Consider the following 18,588-nt stretch of genomic DNA (forward strand, 5'->3'; position numbering starts at 1 on the left):
AAAACATTTAAATTGTTTGCATAGCTATAGGGATCGTCAACCACAGCCAATGGTGTCCGTTTCTGTTGTTTGCCCATCATTATATTTAGTCCTTTCCATGCATCTCTGACATTCCCAGTTTTAAATTTATTTTCAAATTTGCCTTTATACTGTATTTGGGCCTCCTTTATCTTACATTTAATGTCTTTATTTAATTATTTTACTGTGTCTGTCTCATTCCTTTGAAAGGTCATTCTCTTCTTATTTAAAGTTTGTTTAAGATCTTTATTAGGGGTGGCACGGTTCACAAAACCCTCGGTTCGGTTCGTATCACGGTTCTATGGTCACGGTTCTCGGTTTAGTACGGTTCTTGTTGTTATTTTTTCTTTCAATTTTTAACACTCCAGAAATGTATTATCTTATTAATGTATTAATTATCCATAATTTAGGATACAGTTTAAAAAAAAAGTTATATCATGTAATCATGCACAAACTGAATTTGACTTTAAGCGCATTATTGGGACCATCTCTGAGGAAAGCCAGATGAGATTTTGATAGAGCAAGAGGGAAGACATTGATGATTTCAACATGCTTTTCATTTATTTGGCAAAAAAGAGAATGTATATTGCCATCTACATGAACTTTATGTGCATTTTTAGCACACAAAGATGACTACTTCTGTCGTGATTACTATGAGGGGCAATTTCTGAAATAAGATTGCGCCACTTTCACACGCTAGCAAAATGAAACTACGCGGAAATCAGCCGCTTTAATTTTATCAATAAAAGGCTAAAAATAGCGCTGAATACGAAAAGACGTAAAACATTGTGTTCAGTACCTCAGATTAGATAAATGGTCGGAGAGAAGGCGATCTCCTGTGGCTGTTCGAGCACATTCAACCCATAGACTGCAGTTCAATCTATTGTTTCATTTACGCTGTCATCATAGGTAACATGAAATAAAAATATGTTTCCACACCAAACTTATACGACGCTGGCGCATCCTCCAACTGCGGGCAGACTTCCTTTTCTCTCCCACTTGCCATTTCTACACGTAACATAACCTGCAGTACTTATACTCCAAACCAGTCACCTCTTCTTTCGCGCGAAAGGGAAACACGCTATCTGAGGTCACATACAGGGCATGAGACTACATTGCGCATGCCATGAACCGTTGAACCGTGCGGCACACACGCGCTCCGAACCGAGACAAGCGAACCGAACGGTTCGGATTTTTTTCATGGACCGTGCCATGAAATGTGTCACAAGCTGACTGTCGGAGAAAAATTGAATGTACATGATATGTTAACAGCGTGACTTGTTAGTTCCCTTTCAGTCGGTCACTACGACGTCACGTCGTGACCGACGAATTGGGAACTCGCTTAGAGAGACCAATCTGCTTCGAATACTACTAAAACGCCAATGAACTTGGCATTGAGATATTTGCATAATGCTGGCGCCGCCCCGCCAGGTGCGTATATAAGCAGCAGGTGCAAATGAGGAAATTAGCTTTTTATCGCTTCGAAAGCCGGCAGTATCTGCTACTGAGAAGCTACTCTACTCTGGTGGGATTCGATTGCTGAAGTTGGTTGGACTAGCAGTACCACAGCGGACGCTTCGCTTAATTCCACGACTCTACATCTTTATTTTGTTTTGAGTTTAGTGTGTGCGTTGCCTTCCTGTGCGCTCATCAACTAAGCATCTGAGTGAATTTCCCTAAAAGAGTGATACGAGAGAGCTTTGTGCCTTGTTAAAGGCAGCCACTCTCTCGTATATCCGGACATCAGCGTCCTTTTCAGGATGGCTTTTCGTCCGTGCGATCTTGGGTGCGGCAAGTACATGGGTCCGAAGGACGGTCACGAGCGTTGTCTTTCGTGTTTGGGCATCGAGCACGCAGAGGCAGCGTTCGCTGGGGGTAAGTGTTCTCACTGCGAGAACATGTCCCTTGTGGATTTGCGCAGACGGTTGTCTTTCCTCCGGGAAAAACGCAACCCTCGTCATGCGAGTGCTGAACGCCGCCACGGTGCGGCTGTGAAGCTCTCAAAGGACGACCTGCGCATCACTGTGCTGAGCCGAGCGGGGGATTCGTCCTCAGGCTCTCAGCCTTCTCGTCCACAGCCGGTTGATGTGCCGATGGAGACTTCAGCGTCGTGTTCTACGATGACTCTAGAATCCATCGTGCCGCCCTCCGGGTCCACCGACGCCGCAGCATCCGAGGGTGGGCCTCCTCCCCCTGACGTGGACCCCGACGCCCTTCCTCCCTCTGGTCGGGTTGGGACGCCGGAGTTCGATCCAGAGATGGTGGCCGTGCTCGCTCGAGCGGCGGAGACCGTAGGGTTAGAGTGGGTTCCCCCCCCTCAGCCCGAACCGTCCCGCCTGGATGATTGGTTCTTTGGAGCTGCCCGGGTTTCACAACCCTCTCCACCGGTGCCTTTCTTCCCCGAGGTGCACGAGGAGCTGACTAGAACCTGGAAGTCGCCGTTTTCCATGAGATTACGGCCGTTTCAGCCCTCCCCCCTCACCTCCCTCACCAGCGGAGCCGCTAAGGGTTATACGGGGATCCCTCCCGTGGAGCGTGCCGTCGCGATGCAGCTGTGTCCGGCACACGCTCCCTCTTGGAAGGACCGCCCAACCCTCCCCTCTCGTGCCTGCAGACAGTCCTCCGGTTTAACGGGCGCTGCCCACCAGGCATGTGGAGAGGCGGCCTCAGCCCTGCACGCAATGGCGTTGCTGCAGGTTCACCAAGCCAAAGCCTTGAGGGATCTGCACGAGGGAGGACACGACTCGCCTGTCCTTTCGGAGCTCCGGGCTGCCACTGACCTGGCTCTTCGCGCTACGAAGGTGACAGCGCAGGCGATTGGTCGTGCCATGTCCACGATGGTGGTCCAGGAACGCCACTTATGGCTATGTCTGGCTGACATGTCGGAAGCGGACAAGAACAAGTTTTTGGACGCTCCAGTGTCACAGGCTGGCCTCTTCGGTGAGTCGGTGGAGTCCTTTGCCCAGCAGTTCTCCGCCGCCCAGAAGCAGACAGAGGCGATCGCACAGATCATGCCCCGGCGCAAGCGACCTGCATCTTGCCCTCCAGCGCCGGCGGGCCCGTCTGCTCCTCGCCGAGGGCGCCCTGCGGCGGCTGCCTCCGCCCCCCCCACTAGAAGATCTTCCAGGCCACGGAGGGGGAACAGCCGTCGACAGCCCGCCCCGCCCGCCCCACCCGCTTCCCGTGGCAAACGGAAGACGAAGCGGCCCTGAGACGGGCGACCTGGGATTGGATGGGATCACTCTACGGGAGACGGTGATGGCATCGCTCCCTCCACCGGTAGAGGGCCGGGTGGAGAATCTTTGGTTTCCTTTTGTTTCTGTTCCGCCGGCTTCTCAGCCGGCACCCACAAAACCACAAAAAGAGTGCATTCCTATTCCTTCTCCAGGTCTTCAGAGGATCGAGAGAGATGTGAGCGGGCATTCACATGCTCTTCCTCCCTCTCCTCTATCGCCAGCGGGTGTTCTGAGGAGTTCCAGCTCTCCGCTGAGGAGACGGGACCACCAGCACCCTCCTCGGAGTCTGTGCTCTCCACTGAGGAGACCAGACGACCGTCACCCTCAGCGGGCTCAGGTCAGTGTCACACACACACATACTGTAGATACTTATGCTGCCTCAGCAGACGTACCGGCAGTACCACCTGTCCCGCTCAGCCGCCCCACCGCGGGTACCCCGACAGTGCCGTTAATTCCCCTCGTACGGTCCCTGGGGGCGTGGCTTCAGCTTCCCAGCCCGTCTCGTTGGGTTTTACGCACTGTTCGCCTCGGTTACGAAATTCAATTCATCCGGCACACACCCAAATTCTCGGGCATTCGTTTCACCACGGTGAAAGCGTCCGATGCACACGTACTGCGTGCAGAGGTCGAAGTCCTGTTGGCGAAGGACGCGATCGAGCCGGTCCCTCCAACCGAGATGAGATCGGGCTTCTACAGCCCGTATTTTATAGTACCCAAAAAAGGCGGCGGGTTGCGACCGATCTTGGATTTGCGCGTTCTGAACAAATCTCTGCAGAAGAGATCCTTCAGGATGATAACACCGAAGCAAATATTCAATTCAATTCGCCCCCAAGATTGGTTTGCGGCAATAGACCTGAAAGACGCGTACTTTCATGTGTCCATAATCCCTCGTCACAGACCGTTTCTCCGGTTTGCGTTCGAGGGACGGGCATACCAGTACAAAGTTTTACCGTTCGGGCTATCCCTCTCTCCCCGTGTGTTCACGAAAGTAGTGGAGGCAGCGTTAAAACCCCTCAGAGAGAGCGGCGTTCGCATATTGGCTTACCTCGACGATTGGCTTATAATAGCGCATTCTCGACGGACGCTGTGCGAGCACAGAGATTTAACGCTTCGGCATCTCGCCCGTTTGGGTCTTCGGGTCAACTGGGAAAAGAGCAAACTCTGCCCCACGCAGAGGATCTCTTTTCTCGGGATGGAACTGGACTCGATCGATTTATCGGCGCGTTTGACAGAAGAGCGCGTCCAGTCAATTCTGACTTGCCTCGGTTCATTCCGAGGGAAGAATGCGGTCCCGCTGAAACAATTTCAGAAGCTCCTGGGGCATATGGCTGCAGCAGCGGCCGTGACACCGCTCGGACTGCTCCATATGAGACCGCTTCAGCGTTGGCTTCACGATCGAGTCCCGAGGAGAGCGTGGCGCGCCGGCATCCATCGTGTAACCATTACACCTGCGTGTCGCCTAACATTCCCCCCGTGGTCGGACCCCGCGTTTCTCAGGTCCGGTGTGTCCATGAGACAGATCGCTCAGCATGCTGTTGTACACACAGATGCGTCCGACACGGGCTGGGGTGCCACGTACGACGAGCTTACAGCTTCAGGGGTGTGGACAGCACCCCAGTTGCACTGGCATATCAATTGCCGAGAGTTGTGGGCAGTATATCTGGGACTCGTACGCTTCGCTACGGAGCTGCGAGGGAAGGATGTACTAGTACGCACCGACAACACTGCGACCGTTGCGTATATCAACCGTCAAGGCGGTTTGCGCTCCCGTCACCTGTCGCATCTCGCTCGTCATCTCCTCCTTTGGAGTCAGAAGCATCTGAGGTCCCTTCGTGCCATTCACATTCCGGGCTCGCTCAATACAGCAGCGGACGCGCTTTCTCGAGCTGCGCGCCCCGGCGAGTGGCGACTCCACCCCCAGACGGTCCAGCTAATTTGGAAGAAGTTCGGTCGTGCGCAGATAGATCTGTTTGCGTCGCCGGACGATACCCACTGTCGCCTGTTTTATTCACTAACCGAGGGCAGCCTCGGCGTGGACGCATTGGCACACAGCTGGCCTCGGGGGATGCGCAAATACGCATTCCCCCCAGTGAGCTTAATCGCACAGACACTGTGCAAGGTCAGGCAGGACGAGGAGAACCTTTTACTGATCGCCCCATATTGGACGAGCAAGAATTGGTTTCCAGAGTTAATGCTCCTCGCGACAGCCCCTCCCTGGCGGATTCCCCTGAGGAAGGACCTTCTTTCTCAAGGAGGGGGCACATTATGGCACCCGCGCCCCGACCTGTGGGATCTCCATGTGTGGTCGTTGAGCGCGCGCAAGGTTTAAGTGATTTACCGCAAGCGGTATCTAACACAATCAACGCGGCACGAGCTCCGTCTACGAGACGGGCTTACGCGTTTAAATGGAACCTTTTCGTCACCTGGTGCTCTTCGCAACGCGAGGACCCCAGAGAATGCCCTATTAACACCGTGCTTTTATATCTTCAACATAGGTTAGACGGTAGGCTGTCACCCTCCACCGTTAAAGTTGATATCGCCGCTATTTCTGCTCATCACTCACTTATTAACGGCAGAACAGTTGGCCAGCATGATTTGGTTGTAAGATTTCTAAGAGGCGCTCGTAGGCTAAACCCCTCGCGCCCTCCTTCTATTCCTCCCTGGGACCTGTCCATGGTGCTGAAAGCCCTGCAGGCCCCCCCGTTCGAGCCTTTGCAGTCTGTGAGTCTGAAGCTTTTATCAATGAAAGCTCTGACCCTGCTAGCATTGGCCTCAGTGAAGAGAGTAGGGGATTTACATGCATTCTCTGTTGACGACTCGTGCCTTCAGTTTGGTCCTGCTGCCTCAAGTGTAACATTGAGGCCCAGACCAGGTTACGTGCCCAAAGTTCCCACTACTCCTTTCAGAGATCAAGTGGTGAGCTTGCAAGCGCTGCCTCCGGAGGACGCAGACCCAACCATGGCTTTGTTGTGCCCCGTACGCGCACTGCGACTCTACGTGGATCGCACGCAAAGCCTCCGGACCTCAGACCAGCTCTTTGTTTGTTATGGTGGCCAGCAGAAAGGGAAAGCTGTCACTAAGCAGAGGATGTCTCATTGGATAGTTGATACTATCGCCCTGGCTTATAATCTTCAGGGCATTCCTTGCCCCTTTAATTTGAGAGCGCACTCCACACGGAGCGTTGCCTCATCTTGGGCTCTAGCTCGTGGTTCCTCGCTAACAGACATCTGTAGAGCTGCTGGTTGGGCGACACCTAATACGTTCATTAGATTTTACAGTGTTCGTATCGAGCCTGTATCCTCTCGTGTTCTTTCCTCACCAGGGAGGGCACGGAGAGCAGACTCGCAGGTCGGCTTGCAGCCTCCGACTGATGCTTCATAACTGTGTCAGTATGGAAGGCCTTCAGAGCAAAAATGCGTAATGGTTTGAATTGCTCTTCCTCCGCTGCCTTGGCAGCCTTTGTTGCGGAGCATTGGCTGTCAGCCTTCACTAGCTGCATCCTCGCGAACCTATGTGTTGGCTCGGGCTCCACATTGTGTCCCACCGGGTTCCTTTGTGAGTATTTTTCCGTGGGGTTAATCCTACTAGCCCACGTTTCCCTTAGCAGAGCACTGCTTTGCTTACACAGCCACGGCTGTCATTTTACCTCAACTACGGTTGACTTTCGCCCACCATTAACCCTTAAGACGGGTGGTGGCTTCCGCAGCGTTCCTATCCCGCTCAGGTAGGGCGCTTCCCAGTCGCTGGCACTTCTGTGGGGTTAAAGGAACATCTAGTGCCCGGCCTTCTGCCTTAAAACCTAATTCTCCTTATCCTTAAGTGGAACCGGAGGGCTTTACGCAGACACTGGAAGAGGTCAGCCCCTAGTGGCGTTTTGGTAGGGATTCCCAATTCGTCGGTCACGACGTGACGTCGTAGTGACCGACTGAAAGGGAACGTCTCGGTTACGGATGTAACCCTCGTTCCCTGAAGGAGGGAACGGAGACGTCACGTCCCGTCGCCACAGGTGCTGCCACCTGCTGTTACAGCCGGTCACACTTTCCGGCTTTCTCAGCGAAAAAGAAGCTAATTTCCTCATTTGCACCTGCTGCTTATATACGCACCTGGCGGGGCGGCGCCAGCATTATGCAAATATCTCAATGCCAAGTTCATTGGCGTTTTAGTAGTATTCGAAGCAGATTGGTCTCTCTAAGCGAGTTCCCAATTCGTCGGTCACGACGTGACGTCTCCGTTCCCTCCTTCAGGGAACGAGGGTTACATCCGTAACCGAGACGTTACCTTTGAAAAAATCTCAACCTGATGAGCCTTCAGGTGCCGCTTGAGGTTGGTGGTATTCTATCGCGTTTAATCAGACCCAAAAGTTGCGCGCATAAAAACCACAGGGAAAAAACGTCCTCACGAGTGCACACAAATGCAGTCACGCAGCCGCATGTGTGTTGTTGTTGTGTGGTATCTGGTGCACGTGCGCAGCAAGGCGCAAGCCGGGTGTTGGGTGTACCCAAAACAAAGATAGGAAGCGGCAACATTGCTGATTTCACACAAAATAGGCAGAAATGACATGCATTGTGAAGTTGAACGTCAGACTTCGTTCGTCTCGTCAACGACACTCAAAAGCGTCTCGTCATGTTTTCGTCACCTTAGAGCCATTTTAGCTCTAACCTTAATCAAACGAAATAATTTTGTTGTCGTCATCGTTGACGAAAACAACTAGTGCTGCACAATTAATCGCATCGCAATCGCAATGTCAGCCTGTGCGATTATATGACAGCAAAATGTTGCAATTATATTAAATAAATAAATGTGTGGACTTGTTAACACAAACTTTCTGATAACAGTTTTATGATTTTTCTTGCTGTTTAAAAAAAGAAAAAAAAACGAACAAAAAAGGCAGTGCATGTGTGGCATGCACGTGTGTGGCGTGCATTGTCACTTGTGTGTTCGCAGCGCGGAAATACCAGAGCGAAGATGGATGCAGAGGAGATTGACAGTGATCTGGTGGCTGAAAAAAAAACTCTACGTCTGTTGTATGGTGGTATTTTGGATTTAGGATTACTGACACTGAGCAGTTGCTACATCACGTGGCAATACGAAAACATTTCTAGTTTTACAAATACACATTTTAGCATTATCCCTAAACTGTGTGTGGATTTTCCTTAAAACCCATCAAGTTGACTCATGATACCATTTATTATAATCGCAATCGAACATCGCAATATTAGCATCAATAACCGCAATGGGAAAAATTACCCAAATCGTGCAGCCCTAAAAACAACACTATTGGACACGCACATTGAAGAATTACTTCCCAGGAAGTAAACTGTTGCCTACAATCGATGTTTGTTGTAGTCTAAGAAAAGAGATTTACATTTGAGACAATAACTTCCTTTATTGTTTATTTGGGGTTATGTACCACCAAAGGGAATGTAAAATCATGAATTGGACCATAGGTGCCCTTTAATACTCGCAAACTTTGAAAGCATGTACTCCTTTAATTCACAAATTCATTGTATTTTTCCAGCAGGGATGGTATTTGCAGTAAAACCATAGTATCCACAAATTAAAAATGTTCACTCTATAATAACCTTACTCCAATTAAGAAAAGCCACAGTAACCAAAAATTCAGTAGGTTGCTTCAGAGGGATAAGGTAAGCGACAATAAAACAATGCACTGGCATAAAATAAGTACCATTTTTACTTTTAAAGTGCACATTTAATTGCAAAAAAAACCCAACGTTATTTTGTGTATATGTTACAATGTGTTGGCGTGGTTTATGTTTAAAAAACTCATTTTATAACATATTTTCCACATACCGTATATTTTTCTAGCTCCAGATTTCAGTCTCTTCCAGAAAAGCACAAATTTTGTACAAAACTCATGGATTTGAAAAGTGCTGTGTCCCTGATTGGCCAGCTAACCTGTACATTGTGATTGGCCTGAAAACCTCTAATGTCATCCCTTACCATGTTTGAAAGACTCGGTCACAATGCAATGCTAACAGGAGTTAACTTACAGGCTGAGTCCGAAGCGGGAGGAATTATGATAATGTCGGTCTTGTCTACATCACCAATCACAGGAAGTAAACTGTTGCCTACAATCCATGTGTTTGTTGTAGTCTAAGAAAAGAGATTAACATTTGAGACAATAACTTCATTCATTGTTTATTTTTGGGTATGTACCTTTTTGCATATTGTTAACATGTACTAATACACACTTACATACCAAATGAAATGTAAAATCATGAATTTGACCATAGGTGCCCTTTAATACTTGCGAACTTTGAAAGCGTGTACTTCTTTAATTTTACTTAAGTAAGTACTTTGTTCTCGGTACCACTGGGGTCTCCTTGGGCCTGTTGTTTATAGCACTTCCTTCTATGATGAGTTGGTCTGCATCCTCTCCAAGGCCGTGCAGGACCTGGACATCAAGCGATGCGCTCAAGTGGAGCCCCAATAAAGTTGGACTTTTGGTTCCCTTTAACCAAACCGCCGTGAGAGAGACCCTTTCCTCTACAACAGTGCTCTTCACATCCAACCCTGCAGAGCTGGTGCCCTGCAGAGTTTAGCTCTAACCTTAATCAAACACACCTACCTGTGATTTTCTTGTGATCATGAAGACATTAGTCGTTTCTCAAAACCAAGTATGCCGAACTCGGACTTGTGTCCTTCGTAGTTCGAACTTGCAAGTTCAGACTCGGAAGAACGAACTCCTGACGCGAAATGCATTCTGGGAAACTTCGCTGTCATAAGTCCACACAAGTCTCCTCTGATGCATCCTCGATAAAATGGGCGGATCAAGAACACATCCGGGGATTTTATGTGAACTTGGGCTTGATGCGAACTTTGAATTGGAACAGTACTTGGGCCGCGACTGATGACGTTTCACAAGTCCACAAGAACACAAGTACAGACAAGAACGCATATTGAGAAACGGCTATTGATTAGCTTGCTCAGGTGATTAGCTTGCTCAGGTGTGTTTGATTAAGGTTGGAGCTTAACTCTGCAGTGCACCGGCTCTCCGGGGTTGGATGTGAAGAACATTGCTCTACAACCTGCCTGAGGAGGTCTGAAATGCGCCCATGAAACACACTTTGCTGAGAGAGTGTGGGCGGGACAACACAGAGAACGGCACTTCATGACCTCTGCCTCTGTGCACAGCACCCACGACCCGTCTCAAACCGAGCATGGTTCCTCCTCACAGTGCTCTAACTACTACCGCGAGTACACACAGGCTACAGAATGAGAGGGAGTGAAACAAGCACAAAGCGCTCTGTCGATTGTATCCGCACTTAGGTGCCTGGCAAGCCATCCCGATCATATCGAAATGGGTGCTTGGTGTTGCATCAGGAAATCTGCTAATTCCTTGCCAAGCGATCATTAGAACAGTGCCGATGCAGGAGAGAGAAAGGAGCTTCTCCAGACGTTGTTTTGTCGTTTTGAAGAAGAAAGTCGACCTCAGACTGATTTTGGATCTGAGGCCGATAAGCAGAGCGTTGCACAAACATGCATTCAAAATGACCACACTGAAACAGATCCTCTACCAGATACGACCCGGGGATTGGTTAATTTTAGAGGATTTGAGAGATGCATACTTTTATATATATTTAATCACTTTCTAAAATTTGCATTCGGCGGTGTTGCCTACCAGTTCACAGTACTTCCATTCAGGCTGGCTCTTCTCCCGGACACAATTTCTAAATGTAATTTAATGTAATTTAATGTAATGTAATGTAAATGCAGCTCTGACTCCACTAAGAGCAAGGGGTATGCGCATCCTCAATTATCTGGACAACTGGCTGATTTGAGCCAATCCAGAGATGTGCTCATTAGCCACAGAGATGCACTGCTGTCACACTTAGACAACCTGGGTTTGTGTGTGAATATACAGAAGAGTGCTCTAAGAAATTGTGTTTTTGGGACTCGTTGAGAGATTTTTTATCAGATGAGCGCAAACAAGATCTGGCATTTGCTCTAAGTGCTTTCAGCCTTGGCTGCGCTGTGCTGTTGAAACGGTATCAGAGACTTTAAGGGCTGATGGCGGCAGCCTCGTCGGTATGCCCCATTGAGTGTGCCAAACAGTGTATGCACTTAAGTGGGCAGTATTTACTAATATTTATAGTATTTATTTTTATTGGCCATTGAAGGGAGGATCGGATCCCAGAGCTTCTAACGCAATGTTTTGTTCCTCAAGGAACCGAGATCACGATTGTAACTGGAGATGTTTTTAATGCTGTGGGGACCAATTGGCATGTGGCAGAGTTCTAGATCCACAAACTACCAAAAGGCACATGAGTATGTGTTTTTCCTGATGCAGACTAGGTGGCGTACTGTATGACAAGGCGGAGGTGGGGTACGCGTGTGTGTGAAACGTAAGGCTTTGACTGTGACAGATGCTTTGCCAAAGCAACTATGCAAATGACAAACATTTCAATTTAGTAACAGATTTAGTAATCTTTAAATTTTAAATTTAAATCTTTAAATTTAGGGTGCAATGGTTGCTTTGGAGTTTAGTAATCAATAATAAACCCATTTTAATTCCCCTCACTTATTATTCTATATACATTAAACATGTTTCGACAAATGGTGATCTCTGTGTATCTCATTTACCATATGTGAGCATGGACCACAAATTCAGTCATAAGTCGCATGATATATTTGTAGAAAACGACAAAAATACATTGCATGAGTCAAAATGATTGATTTTTCTTTTATGCCAAAAATCATAAGTATATTATGGTCATGTTGTTACATGAAGATATTTTGTAAATTTCCTACCGTAACTATATCAAAGGTTTATTTTTGTGAGTGCGTGCAGCAAAATCGCAATCAAAATTGACCAGAAACTGGCTTTTCCATTTAAGTTAGTTTTTTATGTTAAAGCTTACAACTTCCCCAATTCAGTCAACAAGATCATTAAAGCAGTAAGCCAGTAAAAAGTGCTACGACATAAAACTCTAAAACTTTATCTGGACTTGAACTTTAAATGCAATTTTCTCGTATACCATTTTTTTGCAATCTTAGATTCCAGATTTTCAAATCATTGTATCTCAGCCAAATATTGTTCTATCCTAACAAACCATACATCATCAAAAAGCTTATTTATTTCAGATTATGTGTAAATCTCAATAATAATAAAAAAATCAACCCTAATGACTATTTTTGTGGTCCAGTTTCACATATGTTTTGTACTGTATGTGGCTTGTGTTCTCTATATTATCACCATTTATATATGCAGCCAAAGATTTTACTAATAATGCACAAAATTGTTTACGAGAAAAATTCCTCATAGATCTAGTCATTTATTTTTACTCTCAAAATGCAAGTGATTGAATTGGTAACACTTTACAATAAGGTTCATTAGTTAACATTAATGAACAACATTAGTTAACATGAACTAATCATGAACTGCACTTATACAGCATTTATTAATATTTGTTTATGTTAATTTCAGCATTTTTTAATACGTTATTAAAATCTTGTTAACGTTAGTTAATGCACTGTGAACTAACATGAACTAACAATGAACAGCTGTATTTCTATTAACTAACGTTAACAAAGATTAACAAATACAATAACAAATGTATTGGTCATGGTTAGTTCATGTTAGTTAATGTATTAACTAATGTTTAATTAATGAACCTTATTGTAAAGTGTTACCATTGAATTTGTTCAGTCTAATGATTGACTTTGTGGCATATAGTAAATGATGAGAAAAATGTTTAACAAAAATTATTCTCACGATTAACATGAAATTATTCATGATTACTCTAATTAAACATTTTAATCGATTGACAGCCCTAGTTATAATAAAGAAATGTTTTTTTTAAAACACATACCTGGATTCGGCTGCAGATACTCTGTTGTCTTGGTCATAATTTCCAACACGGCCCTTGTCGTGGTGTCAACTTTCTACAGCAATATAAGTATGAAAAGAATGTTATAAAAAGAAAACATTCTTATAACATGTTTTTATAACCCAGATCAAATTTGTTGTTTTCATTTTTATTGAAATTTTAATTTTTTGAATTTAAATCTTTAAAAGCCTTTTTCTTTCAGTCATAGAAGTACAAATAGCAGGCTTTGAATTGCTGTAAGTGTATTGATATCCTACATAATCAATGTAATCTCATAAAAGAATTAGCAAATATGCAAGAAAATGTTTGTACTCTTAAATACAAACAAGAAATAAAGAATGACAAACGTGCCAAGAGCCGAAGCGTTTCAGCACTAGAACAGCGCCATGGGATTTTTTTTACAAAGCATTACTTAAAATGTTTCTCATCTTACCATATTCACAGGTACAGTGTCATCATGTACAATAAATCCGTAAGATAGCATTTAAAAACATTTAAAAATAGATGCATTTGTTTAAAGCAAAGCATTTATTTACTTACCAGGCTGCAGGTGAAGCAGCTCTTTGCACCTTCTAACGTCTCAAAATTAGTCCTCATTTATGTCCAAGAGACTCAATAATAATCTTTTACATTTAATCCTTTAATCTTTCATATTTAAAAGGGTTTTTGTGCTGCTGCGCATTCATGTATGTGATAAGCAAACCCGCGTTGTCGTCCCGTTTATAGGCGCATATTACTAATGCGCTCTTTAAATAACAAAAAACATATTAGGCCATTGACTTTAGACTTTAGACCAGGTTTTTGTTGGTCAATGGCATAGTCTATTTTATTTGCCTCAAAATAGCAACGCGCCAACAATGCGCCTGAACACACCTCGTTTTCAGACCAGAACGCCCATGGGCGCAAAAGCAGGCGCAAATGCATTTGCTTTTTAAAAAACGTGGCGCTAAACGTGAAAATGATAATTGCACAGGGTGGAAACTAGCAAAAGACACTTGCGTCACGCATTGCGCCGGGTGTATGATAGAGCCCAAAGTAGTACACTGATATATACCTAACCCACTTAATTGCTAAATGTGTCTATTCTACGTCGTTTTTTGGGAGCCACCATGTAGCAATAAAATGCTGTGCGAAGGTCAACTATCGTTGCTTGCAGCAATATTTTTTCAATATTTTTCCTACAGGACATGACTGTCCATTTTTTCTACTTGTAAATAAAGTAATTTTTATAGCCATTTAATGAAGAAAATTGACCGTTTCTCCATAATTATGCAGTAATATTAGTTCGTATGTAGCTGTGTATGTAGTATGGGACGCCCCCTACAGTACATAACAATCCATTGTTTCTACTTGTAAGATATATCATTGCCATAGCCAATTAAATTAGATAATTGTATTTCTTTTAGATGGTTTTATCAGAAGTTACATTTGTTCCACAAAAGCCATTTATGTTGTTCCTGTTGAAACCGTCTATACAGTATATAATACAGGTTGAGGGTGGTGGGGGGCTGGGGGCCCACATCTATATTTTATCAGGGGGCCCACAATCTCTAGCTACGGCCTTGAGTTTGTCTACAGGTTGCCTAATGAAAAGCCTCCAAAATTAGAAACATATGTGTGTATATTACAATAAATAACTATGCTAGTGAGATTTGAAATCTGTAAAACATAATTCTCTCTGCGGGACACTTACCTTTTCCATTTCCGTAAAGTCTTCATCTAATTTAGTTCCTTCTGCCCCTCCAACCTTCTCACTAACTTTCTGCAAAATAAGAGAGTTACACCACAATGAAATGACAAGACTTTGTGTTTTTATATATTTGAATTCTATTTTGTGTTCCTGTATAGTGTGACAGCAAAAAGTCATTGATTATGCCACCATGGTTTTACATAAATCCTATAACACTATATAATGAACACAGCAACGCTATTTTAGTTTTGGATTTTTGGGGCCAGATTAACTAACAGCTTGCGCCAGCCCAAAACATCTTGTAAACTACATTTTTTGTCCTTCAGTTCTTTTCAGTGTACTATGGCTTCTTTAGCTGGGATTACACACCACAAAATTTTCACTGCGATGTCCATGGTGCTGAACTCAAGATCAGATCCGCTTATTTGTGACCCTGAACTAATTTGCGCTGCTCTTAGTAGATTGCGTTGGTCATTATGGAAATAAACTGTGTTATTTAATTTGCACTTTTTAGTAAATAACCAGCAGTTATTACCACTCCCATGCTAATTGCGCTATGCTAATTAGCCCAATTTAGTAAATTTTGCCCTTAATTTTGTTTTTTTATTTAGTTTTTTAATTTCACATTCTTACTTAGTTATTTTCAGTTTTTTTACCTCCTCTGGTTGTCAGTTATAGTTTAGCCTTAGTTTAAATTTTTATTTTAGTCTTTCAGTATATTTTATATTTTATTTCAGTTAATACAGATGAGTAAGTGACTTGGTTGGCCACAACTTTGTATATAGTTTTTTGAAACTGTTCCTTATTCTATGATTAAGCAGTTTATACATTTATACTTTATTATCTAGACTGCATAACACATAACAGAGTAAAAACAAAAAACAAAAGGAAAAATGTGATTAACTCTATGAGTCTGAGTAGATCAAAAAGTGTGTGAATATGTGGGTAAGAGATATACATTTATTCAATCATCAGCAGTGGCGTGTATATTACAATAAAAAGTTATGCTTAGTGAGATCTTTAGTGTAAATCATAATTCTCTGCAGGACACTTTCCATTTCCATAAAGTCTTCATCTGTTTTATTTCCTTCTGCCCCTAAACTCAAACCCACTGTTTAAGTACAGATCACTCATTTTAAATGAGTACATTGTTCTGTTTAGGTTTACAGTGTGGCTCCCTTCCTGATTTTTTTGCATGTTTGTCACACTTTTTCATGCCCTGATGAAATTTACGTGTATATTTACCGATGATGTAGTCGCACTAGATTAGTATTACCTGAGGTAATCTCTTCGGACCTTTCAGAAGGTAAAAGTCACCATAATCTTTACTGACATTGTCCGTAATGATTATTAATGACATGGAGCATTCCAACGAGACTAAAATCACTAAGAAGCCATGATAAAAATTGCTTTACCCCACCTCCATGTAAAACTTATCCCGTCCGAATACTACTAACTCTCGTCAGATTTATTTTTGCAGTTCGCTTTTGTGTCTTTTTTTCCCATGATGATGGTATGACAGCGTCATTGCCACATGTATCGCTGAATTTCACTGCGCCGTTTTTCATTTGTGCACGGAAATATTTAGCCTGAGAGTAGGTAAGAGATAGCAAAGTAAATTCATGTTTGTCAGGCAAGATTGTTAGGCGATTTAAAAGTGAAAGTCGAATGTACAAATGGCATAATACAGGCAATGATACAGGAAGTCATAATAAATAAATGAAAAGGAGCAGGAAATAGGTCAGAATAAGGTATAGTGTGAATGCCCACACAAGAAATGTTTGTGCCCCCCCAGTTTTGCCATCCTGGCGCTGGGCCTGGCAGTCTACCAAAAAATCTTGAAGGACAATGTCCGGCCATCTGTTTGTTACCTCAAGCCGAAGCGAACTTGGTTTCTACAGTAGGACACCTCTAAATGGCTGAAGAAAAACAAAATGAAGACTTTGGAGTGTCCTAGTCAAAGTCCTGATCTCAATATTGACATGCTGTGGTATGACCTTTAAGGTGGTTCATGCTCGAAAACCCTCTAATGTGGCTGAATTACAACAATTCTGCAAATATGAGTGGTAGAGGTGTGCCGGTTTCAGAATTGGTGACATAACCGTCGGTTATTGGTTGGTGGGGTGTTTTGCTCGTTTAAATGCTCGTGGATTGACACGAAAGTGTAATTTTGCTTGTGAAAGTGTAATTTAGCAGTGAATGTGCTTTCAGGAAAGATAGTAGATTTGCATGGGAAGATTTAACTTTGAAAAGCGGAGAGGAGATGCCTTTCCGCGATTAAAACAACATTCCTTCTCATGGTCATTTATTTTTATTTGATGCTATAAATTAACTAGAAGGAAGAGATGATTTCAAAGGTGAGACTTTGTTTAATATAATTAATAATTATAATGAATAATAATAATAATAATAATAATAATATGTGTAATCTCAAAAGAAACCGAAAGTAAACCTGGTCTGTCCTGTATGTCAGCGCGTTGTCAGTGTCTGCTCCGCTCTGTATTTTTCACTGCATGAGAACATGGTGGGTCGTGTAACACAGACTGTTAACAATTGTTTTATTTAGTATTTAAAAATTCTTCATGATAATTTTTTTTAGAAAAAATATTTTAACTCTTTCCCCGCCATTGACGAGATATCTCGTCAATTAAGAGAAAACGCTTCCCCCGCCAATGACGAGATTTTCCGTCTTTCTGCAATACCGCTATTATCCACCAGGTGGCGCCCTTTCGCAACTTTTTAAAACCGGAAGTATTGCCCTATGGCAAGCTGCTGCATGTCCGTGTCTGTTTTAAAGATCGCTCTGAATGTGATCTCTATGAAATGTCCGTCATAAAAATGGAATTATATCTGCTTTTTGCTCAAAATATGGTGTTTTTGCAAAAACCTACCCATATTCAAAAGCTGATTGCAAAAGAACCACTAAAGGTAGGATGAAACGGTTTTTTTTGTTTGAAAGCAGAGGGTCTGTTCTTTCATTTGGTATATTGTATGTTTATATATTTAAAGAAGAACATTTTCTGAAAGGCATTAAACTTTGGTGAAAGTCATGAAAAACGCTGGCGCTGGCTGGCAACTTTTTTTTAAAACGCTGGCGGTGAAAGAGTTAATAACACGGTTTTGGTGGTTATAGATTTCTAATGATGGTGTTCAACTATAACCGTCGGTCTTATGGTTATATAATGACCGTCACACCCCTAATGAGTGGACCAAAATTCCTCCACAGCGCTGTGACTCATTGCAAGTTATTGCAAATGTTTGACTGCAGTTGCTGCTAAGTGTGGCCCAACCAGTTATTAGGTTTAGGGGGCAGGTACTTTTTCACCAGGGCCATGTGGGTTTGGATTTTGTTTTCCCTTCATAATAAAAAACTTTATCTAAAAACTGCATGTTGTTTTTACTTGTGTTATTATGTAATATTTAAATGTGTTTGGTGATCTGAAACATTAAAGTGTGACAAACATGCAAAAAAGACAGTGACAGTTTCTTTAATGTTTAATTATTTCCATTTGTTTATCGCTTTTTTGTTACTATGCATGTCTGCTCATGCATATGGCTAGATAAAACATGTTGCCCTCTGAACTGAGCAGTATCGGCTGGTCACTAGGGGGCGCCGCCCCCTAAAGCTGGCCAGAGAGGAAAGCTACTTTAACATGTTACCAAAAAGTTAAATATATAGTGCAAATTAATACAAAATAAAATCGTTTATTTGTACTATTTTACTGTTAGTCATGTTATAATTTATTTAAAACAATTAAAAATCAAAACTGAGTTCATTGTGTGTGTGTCATGT

General features: G+C 43.7%; 1 protein-coding gene across 1 annotated transcript in view; it reads right to left on the bottom strand.

Moving 5' to 3' along the window:
* The window catches only part of sh3gl2a (SH3 domain containing GRB2 like 2a, endophilin A1), a 115,006-nt gene that overhangs the window by 24,717 nt on the left and 71,701 nt on the right, over positions 1 to 18,588 (bottom strand). The window contains exons 2-3 of the mRNA XM_065254863.2: positions 14,799 to 14,867; positions 13,088 to 13,160 (exon numbers count right to left, since the gene is read on the bottom strand). Coding sequence (XP_065110935.1) covers positions 13,088 to 13,160; positions 14,799 to 14,867 — 142 coding nt within the window. The remainder of the gene's footprint in view (positions 1 to 13,087; positions 13,161 to 14,798; positions 14,868 to 18,588) is intronic.

Source organism: Paramisgurnus dabryanus, chromosome 4 (assembly GCF_030506205.2).
Source record: "Paramisgurnus dabryanus chromosome 4, PD_genome_1.1, whole genome shotgun sequence".
NCBI classification, from domain to species: domain Eukaryota; kingdom Metazoa; phylum Chordata; class Actinopteri; order Cypriniformes; family Cobitidae; genus Paramisgurnus; species Paramisgurnus dabryanus.